General features: G+C 44.5%; 1 protein-coding gene across 4 annotated transcripts in view; it reads right to left on the reverse strand.

The window, feature by feature from the left end:
- LOC123097503 (uncharacterized) overlaps positions 1-8,550 on the reverse strand; it is a 9,384-nt gene extending 834 nt beyond the window's left edge. Inside the window, exons 1-3 of one of the 4 annotated variants that reach the window (XR_006447342.1) lie at positions 7,077-8,550; positions 6,120-6,942; positions 5,581-5,733 (exon numbers count right to left, since the gene is read on the reverse strand). Coding sequence is in view for 2 of the 4 variants with exons in the window: in XM_044519265.1 (XP_044375200.1) it covers positions 5,686-6,672 (987 nt within the window). In the remaining 2 variants the exon portion in view is untranslated. Of the gene's footprint in view, positions 1-5,344; positions 6,943-7,076 lie in introns of those variants that run through there. The other 3 variants (XM_044519266.1, XR_006447341.1, XM_044519265.1) reach the window with 3 other exon arrangements.
- Between the last annotated feature and the right edge of the window lie 1,484 nt (positions 8,551-10,034).

Raw genomic sequence — 10,034 nt, forward strand, 5'->3', positions numbered from 1 at the left:
GTTTGAGGCATGACGATGTTTCGCAGGCGCCATTTAAGCAATCAGGCCAGGGACGTGATAGAGATCGGCGGGTTACCTGACTGGATCCGAGCAGAACATAGATGTGGTTGAAGCTGTGGTTGCGGCGGCGGTGGTTTGAGATGCCGGTAGGGGGAGGCTCGAGGGAGGGGGGATACTGAGGGGAAGGGGATGTGGTTGGAGGAATAAATTCTGAAATCGCGCGCCTAATGAAAATTTCGGTGCGAAACTTGAGACTTGGACGGGGAAAACACACAACACAGACAAAGCGCGTAAAATACTCGTGTGCGAGAAAAAAGAAAGTTGGCAGATCCCGTCTTCAAAAAAAATGTACACGTGTACTTGATTTTTTCGGTCAATGGTACGCCTGGTTTATTAGGAAACATCGCACATGTAATTGACTTATGGGTCACTAATGCAAAAAAACGCAGACGGGTACGGCATAGAAACCGTGTGTTTTTGTGATTTTCTAATGATTAACGCAAAAAAACGCACACGGGCACACATGCTAATCAACGCTCAAAGCCCTCAAAGGATGCTCTTACCGACATTGTACATTAATACTAAAAACTTAAAGTACTACTTGCTCCAATACTACAAACTTAAACTACTTCTCACATGCTGCCATCGGCGTATGCTGGCCAGACGACGGCGTTCTCCTTCCCGGCCTTGTAGGCGGCAGCCCACCGTGCTTCGATCTCTGCCAAGCTCTCCTCACCACGGCGTGCGGCGTCTTTTTTCTTGCGGCGGCGGGACTCTCTTTTCCTGACTGCTTTCTGCCTTTTCCGCTCCTTCTGTGCGACTTTGGCCGCCTCTAGATCCACCACCCATTCGGCCATGGCAGCCTCAAAGTCCGCCCATGTAACTGTCTGGCTGCCGGCGGCGATGAACTCAGCGCGGCGAGATGCCATCGCTTCCTTACCATGTGTGCGGTCACGAGCGTCGGGGAACGCGGCGTGGCGGGATGCCATCGCTTCCTTACCAGTTACTGTGCGCCGCGGTGCCATGGACGACGCCTGGAGAGAGCTCTGGGACGGAGGGGGCGGGCAGCTTTACAGTGCGGTGGTATTCAAGAGCTCAACAACAAACGACAACAGAAATTTGGCTTCCCTTACAATTTTGCTCATTCATTAGCGCACACGATTCATCTCCGTCGCTTCCGGAAACAGTGTGCGCTGAGCCTATCGTGTGTTGCATTATGATTGGCCGGAACCCTAGCCACGCGGATCGCGCGTGTGCACCGTAGGATGGGCCGTGATCGAACGACAATCCACGTCCCTCATATCACACCGTGCACCTGTAGCTGGATTGGATTTATATGCGCTAAATGCCTAGAAAATGCACATAATCCCCTAAATATGGTAAATGAGGCCAAAAAAATGCCAAATTTGAACACGTTGATTTGCAGGGTGTATGTTTGTCGTAGAAAAAACTCCATGGCAAAGAACGAAGAAAATTTGGATTCCCCGTCAATCTTGGGGATTTCCCTCTCGAAAGCATGGAACTTCCTCGGTGATGGTTCGATTTATGAAGGGCGTGCATGACAACATAAGTCAAACCTTCTAAATTTTTTACCAGGGCATGGTGAGGTCATACGATGGCACCATGCCAGGCGTCATGTTTTTAAGCATTTATTTCATTTTTTCTATAGTTCAAAAACCCAACAAACAAACATTTGTGGTTGACTATTGCCACATATTTCATCGAAATATCTGTCCATTCCTCGTAAAATGGATGAGAATTTACTAAATGGCACGAGCATGGTTTTCTAGGCCGTTCTTGTAGACCCTTTCATGCACCAATTGTTTTAACTTGAATTATGCACATTAATACCTAGGAAATGTACATAATCCCCTAAATATGGCAAATGAACCAGGAAAAGTGCCAAATTTGAACACGGTGATTTGTAGGTTGTATCTTCGTAGAAAAAAACTCGTGGACAAAGGAAATTTGACCCCCCTTCAATCTTGGTGATTTCCCCCTCGAAACCATGAAACTTCCTCGGTGGTGGTTCGATTTATGAAAGGCGTGCATCACGAGATAAGGAAAACATTCTCCAAATTTTACGAGGGCATGATGAGGCCGTACCATGGCACCACGTCAGGCGTCATGTTTTTCAACCATGTGTCTCATTTTTTGTATAGTTGTTAACCAAGTGAACAACGCGTTTATTGTTGACTATTGCCACACATTTCCTTGAAATATCTGTCCATTCCTTGTAACAGGCATGAGAATGTAGTAAATAACACGAGCATAGTTTGCCAGACCATTCTTGTGCACCTTTTCATGCACCGATTGTTCGAATTTGAATTATGTCCATTAATGCCTAGAAAATGCACATAATCCCCTAAATATGATAAATGAGCCCGGAAAAATGTCAAATTTAAACATGTTGCATTTGAGGCGGTATGTTGATCGTTGGAAAAAAACTGAATGACAAACTAGGACAGAAATTTGGATTCCCCTTCAATCTTGGGGATTTCCCTCTCGAAAGCATGGAACTTCCTCGGTGATGGTTCAATTTATGAAGGGCGTGCATGACGACATAAGCCAAACCTTCTCAAATTTTTACCAAGGCATGGTGAGATCATACCATGGCACCATGCCAGATGTCATGTTTTTTAAGCATTTATTTCATTTTTTCTATAGTTGAAAACCCAACAAACAAACATTTGTGGTTGACTATTGCCACACATTTCATCGAAATATGTGTCCATTATTCCTTGTGAAAGGCATGAGAATTTACTAAATGGCACGAGCATGATTTTCTAGGCCGTTCTTGTGGACCCTTTCATGCACCGATTGTTTGAACTTGAATTATGTGCATTAATGCCTGGGAAATGCACATAATCCCCTAAATATGTCAAATGAACCCGGAAAAGTGCCAAATTTGAACACGGTGATTTGCAGGTTGTATGTTCATCATAGAAAAACAACTCATGGACAAAGGACAAAGGAAATTTGGATCCCCCTTCAATCTTGTGATTTCCCCCTCGAAACCATGAAACTTCCTCGGTGATGGTTCATTTTATGAAAGGTGTGCATGACGACATTTTTATCAGGGCACGGTGAGGTCATATCATGGCACCACACCAGGCGTCATGTCTTCCAAGCATGTATTTCATTTTTGTATAGTTGTTAACCCAGTAAACAACGCATTCATGGTTGACTATTGCCACACATTTCCTTGAAATATCTGCCCATTCCTTGTAAAAGGCATGAGAATGTACTAAATAGCATGAACATGGTTTTCCAGACCGTTCTTGTGCACCTTTTCATGCACCGATTTTTCGAATTTGAATTATGTGCATAATTAATGCCTAGAAAATGCACATAATCCCCTAAATATGGTAAATGAGTTAGGAAAAATGTAAAATTTGAACACGTTGCATTTGAGGCGGTATGTTGATCGTTGGAAAAAAACTGAATGACAAACTAAAACGGAAATTTGGATTCCCCTTCAATCTTGATGATTTCCCTTTTGAAAGCATTGAACTTCCTCGATGATGGTTCGATTTATGAAGGGCGTGCATGACGACATAAATCAAACCTTCTCAGCTTTTAACCAGGGCACGGTAAGGCCATACCATGGTATCATGCCAGCCGTCATGTTTTTCAAGCATATATTTCATTGTTCTATAGTTGATAACCCAGTAAATTACGCGTTCGTGATTGACCATTGCCACGCATTCCATTGAAATCTCTGCCCATTCCTTGTAAAAGGCTTGAGAAACTACTAAATACCACGAGTATGGTTTTTCCAGACCATTCTTGTGCACCCTTTCATGCACCGATTGTTTGAATTTGAATTACGTGCATTAATGCCTACAAAATGCACATAATCCCCTAAATATTGTAAATGAACCCAGAAAAGTGTCAAATTTGAACAAGGTGATTAGCAGGATTTATGTTCATCGTAGAAAAAAATCATGGATGAAGGACAAAGGAAATTTGGATTCCCATTCAATCTCGGTGATTTACTATCGCACACGATTCATCTCCGTTACCTCTGCAAACTGTGTGTGTTCACTCGCACATGCAAAAGGTAAAAGAAAACCCTCGCCCACTTCGTCCCCACTCACTTGCCGTGGACTCCTCCGCAACTCTGCACCCTAAGCTCGACGGTTGTTTGCGGCGGGCGTATATCGCGCTCCAAACGGCACCGGATTTCGCCCCTACCGCTTTCCACCGCCTATCTACACCGACATTCTAGACTCTGGTCGACTGGGGTTTTCTGTGGGATTGGGCCGGGGATTTTTCTCATGGAGAAGGTAATCAACTAATTAGAAAAATATTCACTCATCTCTTATCGCAATCCGTCCATCGCTGTTAATCAACCGGCGAAAATCGCCGTGGAATCATTTTTGTTCTAGCTGATTCGTGGGTGTTCATTCATGTGTCCACAGTGCAAGCACAAATCGGGCAACTATGGTGAAACGAAGTTCTATCTCATCATTCTGGATGACTTCAGGGAGCGCTCGATATGTTCAATCTCAACCTACCACGCTCGGCATGGCCTAAATTTGTGAACATCTACCTTCTGTTGCTACATTATCTATATATTTGCATCAAATCTTTGATACATTATCTATTTTAATTCTATATTTTTGTACTTTGCTTTCATTTATATATATGGATCTGTTCTATCAGTTACTCCCATATTTGCATCTTGCTCTGTTATTTCAATATATGTAATTTACGATCTTAATTTTCATTTCAAGAAATATATCCCTTGCTGATTGCGCCAAAGGGTTCCTAAAGAGAGGATGATCCCAAAAAAACTTATTACCCAGAACATAACGTTATGGTTGAAGCACTTATTGAATTTGAAGGAAGTAATGATAATATTTTATCGATCTCACCAAAGAAACATACCACCGATCCCGAGAACATGGTATACACCTGGCTCGACCCATTATTAGTTTTTTTGTTTGTCTCCCCAAAGGAACATACCACTGATCCAGAGAACATGGTATACACCTGGTTCGACAATTACATTTTTTATTATTAATTACTGCCCAAGCTAACTCGATTTCACATGCCACCGATCCAGGAAACATGACATGCTACTGTAGGTAGTAAGACTTATTTATTCATTATTACTTATCTTAAATGAACAACGCATAAGCACAAAACAGGAATCATCACTTCTCCATGTCTGGTTCACATGCTACCGATCCAGGGAACATAGCATACTAGTCCATAGTGGTAAAGTGATTGCTCTCAATGGGAACACAATAGGCACAAACTCAGCATCTAACACTTAATGATCTAAGTGTATCAAGGTAAAAGCAGAAAATGATTAAGTTTACTAGTGCACTAGGGATTTGAGCACTCAAAACTAATAGCTTTCACTACTTTCAGCAAAGCAAACAGGGTGTAGATCACTAGTTTACAAGGCATTCAACAATCAGTTCGCATATTCTCATCAAGCACCATATGTCAAAGGTGAAATTCAGTGGGAAAACATTTAAGAAATGACTCAAGCAACCCAAATAGCAAATGATTTCAGCATGTATCAGTGTATGATGGTATTCAGATTGGGGTCATGAAACAGCTCACCGGGCTTATATGATGTAGGTCTCGCACTGCAGCTCTTCTCCTTTTGCTTCCACTTGCAAGCTCCAGCTTCTCTCTTCCATATGTGTGGCCCATTGCTTCTCCTCATCACCATGCTCTGAGTCCATCGGGGTCCCAAGGAATGTCACCTCGAACCTGGTCAGCATGTATTAATTCGTGCACAAGCAAAAACCTGAAAAAACACTCCACAAAAGGGACAATGCAAGCGGTAGGGATAATACCCTCCAAGTCATCAATCGAGTATCCAATTACATAAGCATAGCTATAAAGCACATGTTTAGGAAGGTAGAATTCAGTAAGCTCAATACTACCATGAGGATGATATTTACCATTAAGCATAGGTCTAGCATGAGGAAAATAATGGTCTTCACGGCAAATGTGAGCAATGCCACTAATAGGGTGTGTATGATCATGTCCAAGCAAATAATTTTTCAAGTCTAGCTTAATTGATGGTATGACGCAATGCAAAGTAGCAGCAAAGATCTCATAAGGAAGCATGTCATCAAGAGGGTTAGATAAACCTGCTAGATCAAGCTCTTGTACGACGATAGGAAAATGAATTTCTGGTTCTTCAAGTTCAACTACAGCAGCTTCTTGTACTTCTTCAGGAGAGATAGAGATTGTGTCTTCGACTTGATCGCTTGGGTAGTCAATTTCTTGGTCATCTTGTTCCTTGTCTTCTAGTTCATCTTCAATCTGAAGTAGCTCTTCATCTGGGCTCTTGCTATCTTGCTCAGCTTGATGTGACGGTGTTGGAACCTCACACGCCTGGGATATCCCAGAAACACTCAGCTCAAGGAGGGATGAGATAGTGCACCCAGCGTTGATATTCTTCTCAATTTTTCTTACTTCTTCCACTAGCTCTTTTCCACTCTTGATCTTCTTCATTTCCTCTAGTATCACCGGCCTAATTGGATCATCTCCAGCACTCCAAGTGAACTCGAGACTAAGCAATGTAAGCTTGTCTATATCATCAAAGTCATCTTGTGTGGGCACTTGTGCATGAGATTGCTCAACAGGTGCTGGAGTTGTTGGTTGACCAAGTGGAGGACCATTTAACTCCATTGGAAACATCTCCTGGTGCTGAGGTATATGAGTAGAAGGTGAATAAAATTATTGTGGTGCATAGTTGTTGCTCTCCTCATTGTACCTAAATCCCTTCATATGATTACTAGAACCAAACTGTGAGATCTCAGGGTTGTTGCTCCTATATGACATATTCTGGTTTTTAGGCCACCCATATGAGTAATTGTTTTGGTATGAGCTAGGTTGTGGGGCGAAGCTCATGCCATAACAATCAGGAGGGTGAGAGTAGCCATGCTGACATTTAGCGGGTGAATGGCCCTGAAATCCACAAATATGGCATGTAGGAGCAACATAAGGATGACCTCTAGAATAAGGATCATAAGAGCTAGGCCTATCCTCAAAAACTACTTCTCGCTGCCGAGCTGAATCATCTAATCGATGGGAAATCTTACTTATCAGTTCTTGAATACTTTCCGTGCTGTTTGTAGTGTTGCTCGCATAAGCATGATGATCTGAGTAGAATGCCATTTCCAAGAAGAAAATTCAACCTACAAATGAACAAGAAAAGAAAGAGAAGATAACTAGAACAGTGGTTAGGGGTAAGAGATATATCACAAATATATGGCACCAGATAGAAACAGAAGCAAAACCTAGTCTATAGCCTAACACGATCGCACGACGCTAGTCCCCGGAAACGGCGCCAAAATGATCAATTGTAAGTGTAGTGGGGTTTTTACGCCCAAAACTACGAGTGTCGTGTTCTCCTCGGGGACTAGGCAAGTTAATGATCGTGCTCGGCTAAAGCTAGGTAACACGATATTGGATGATGATTACAGGAAAGTAATCCTAAAACTAAGAAGGGTCATCGACAAAGCAAATAGCAAACAGAATAGAGAGATTAAGAAGTGATTCACATCACAAGCACATATATATCACAAGTACGTAGGAAGAATGTAGGAACTAGAAATAACAGATGTATCATAGTACTGAACATGCAAAAGTAGTATGGTACTGGGACATATAAGTTTCACACCACCTACATATATGTCACGGCTACTTGAGCAACACAGGAACTACAAATTGAACGAACACGAATATACAACAAGTGCAGTACACAAGTGACAAATTTAACTAATTATCACACACAAGAACAGAGGGTCGCATGCCACAATACAGTTCACAGATCACCAATTTAGCACTACATAAGAAGTCTGAAACTGAACAACAGTAGGTTACTAACACTTAACAAATCTGAACATTACATAGTACTGATCATTACTCTACTCAAGATTACAGAAATTTGAGAGAGAGAGAGAGAGAGAGAGAGAGAGAGCGAGAGAAACAACATAAAGATTGAGAAAGGAGCAGCAGCAAGTGAGGCATAGGGAGAAGAGAAACAGCAGCGCTAGGAGAGGGAGAGAGATTCAGCAGCAGGGGGTTAGAGACAGAAGAAGCAGCAGCTGGGGCATGAAAGAAGGAGCAGCAGCAGGGGCATCATGGAGAGAGAAGCAGGAGAGAGGGTTGAGGGCGAGCAGCAGCAGGTTGAAGAGGGAGGAGCAACATCGTGATGAGGGGAGGAGCAGCAGCGGTAGGAGTTCAGGGAAAAAGACAGCAGCAAGAGGAGGAGTAGAAGGGCAGCAGGGACATGGGGGAAGAAGGCAGCACGGGCGTCGGGCGCGCGATGGATCAGACACCGCCGGCCCTCTGTCTGGTGGGTTGCGTGAGGTGGATGTGGTGCAGATGGATGGATGGGTGGCGGAGAAGAATGGCGATGCTGGTTGTGGTGGAGTGGTGGAGCTGGTGGCGCTGATGGTCGGGTGGCGCGCCGCCACGCCGGCCTGGCCGTGGCGGCGGCCGGAGGTGGAGAAGGAGGGGTGAGGGAGAGAGAGAGATGTGCCAGGCCCAAAGGGGATCGGGGCTGCTGCTAGGGATTTTGACCCCTCCTTTAGTCTGCCACTTTTCTGATTTGGCCCTTCTCCTTTCCTTCTTTCTTCCAAAGTCAATCCCCTCCATCTTTAGTTTTGGCCCCCGGTTTCTTCTTTCCTTCATGCTCAGGTCCCTTTCTTCACTTCTTTCCTGCCCTTCTCTCTTCTCAATAACCAATTCGTCAGAATCTTGAAGAATATAGTGCCTTTGCGCACATTTCTGCAAAATAGACCAAAGACTAGTAAATGATCCTTTATATGATTTTCATGCAAATATTCAATATTTCACAGCAAGAATTGATGGTCATATCTCAATAAACCGCATATTTGAGTGCCAAAAGATGTATATGAAATGTGCTTATCACTTTTCAAGAACATGAGTAGAAGGAAATCTTGGGCTTTACTTTGCCGATGACTCCCAGGATGTCATATTGACAATGCAACATGGATTTACAATGACGGTTAGCGTAAAACATGATAAATATGGTCACTCCTATTTTAATGCGGACTTTTGGAGAAAAATGTCTAAGTGTTATGAATTGAAAGCTGGCAATAAAATTCTAGTGCGTGTGTCGGCGTCCTGGGAACGGGGGTCCCCAGACTTGCCTACCTGCGGCCCACGGCGTGGCTCCACCAGCTGCCCTGTACAGCCCATCTTCAACAGCAAACATTCAAGACCCTCGCGAGGCGGATGACACAAGACCTCCTCGGGACGGCCTCACCAGGCTGGCTCGCGAGGGGCGGAGAGATCAAGGCAAGGGACACCTCCCGAGGTTTCTGTGATGCAAGCCATGACGACTGGAGCCAGGCGGGCGCTAGCGCGCAGTGTCCTCGTTTCCCCTTTGGTGCTAAAGAGGCAAGCGCAGGCGAGGAGTCCCGAGGCATCAGGCAACGGTTTCCATATCGGTGCAACGAGACCAAGACCAGCAGGATGACAGGACGGAGGTCACCATGGAGCCCAAGACGGCGTCACTACCAGAGCCTTTGGCAGGCGAAGACCACCTTTAGTTAGGATAACTTGTACTAGTTGTCTCCCTTTGAATTTGGCCGTTGTTGGATCCCTTCCCGCTCAATATTTGGGGAGAGGACCAGGGCCTCTATAAATAGGACTAGCCGCCACCATAGGACCGGGATCTCATCTCATCTTGGATCGGAGCCATTCCATCCATAGCCACACACAAGTTCACCAAGCACAAGAACACCTCTCCCCAGGAGGCTGTTCTTCTCTTGTAACTGTTCGTCCTCAGCCCAAGAGGCAATCCACCACACCACACTGGAGTAGGTTATTACACCGCATCGGTGGCCCGAACCAGTATAAACTCTCGTGTCTCTCGTTCTTTCGGTTCGTCGAGCTAGGCCTTGCGATTGTTGCGAGAGCGATCCAAGGAGAGAGAGAGATCTTCGTGCGCACCCCAGTGTTCGAACCTCAAGGGTTTTGCCGAAACCCGAATTCCGACATTTGGCGCGCCAGGTAGGGGTGCGCCG

Source organism: Triticum aestivum, chromosome 4D, assembly GCF_018294505.1.
Source record: "Triticum aestivum cultivar Chinese Spring chromosome 4D, IWGSC CS RefSeq v2.1, whole genome shotgun sequence".
In the NCBI taxonomy this organism is placed as follows: domain Eukaryota; kingdom Viridiplantae; phylum Streptophyta; class Magnoliopsida; order Poales; family Poaceae; genus Triticum; species Triticum aestivum.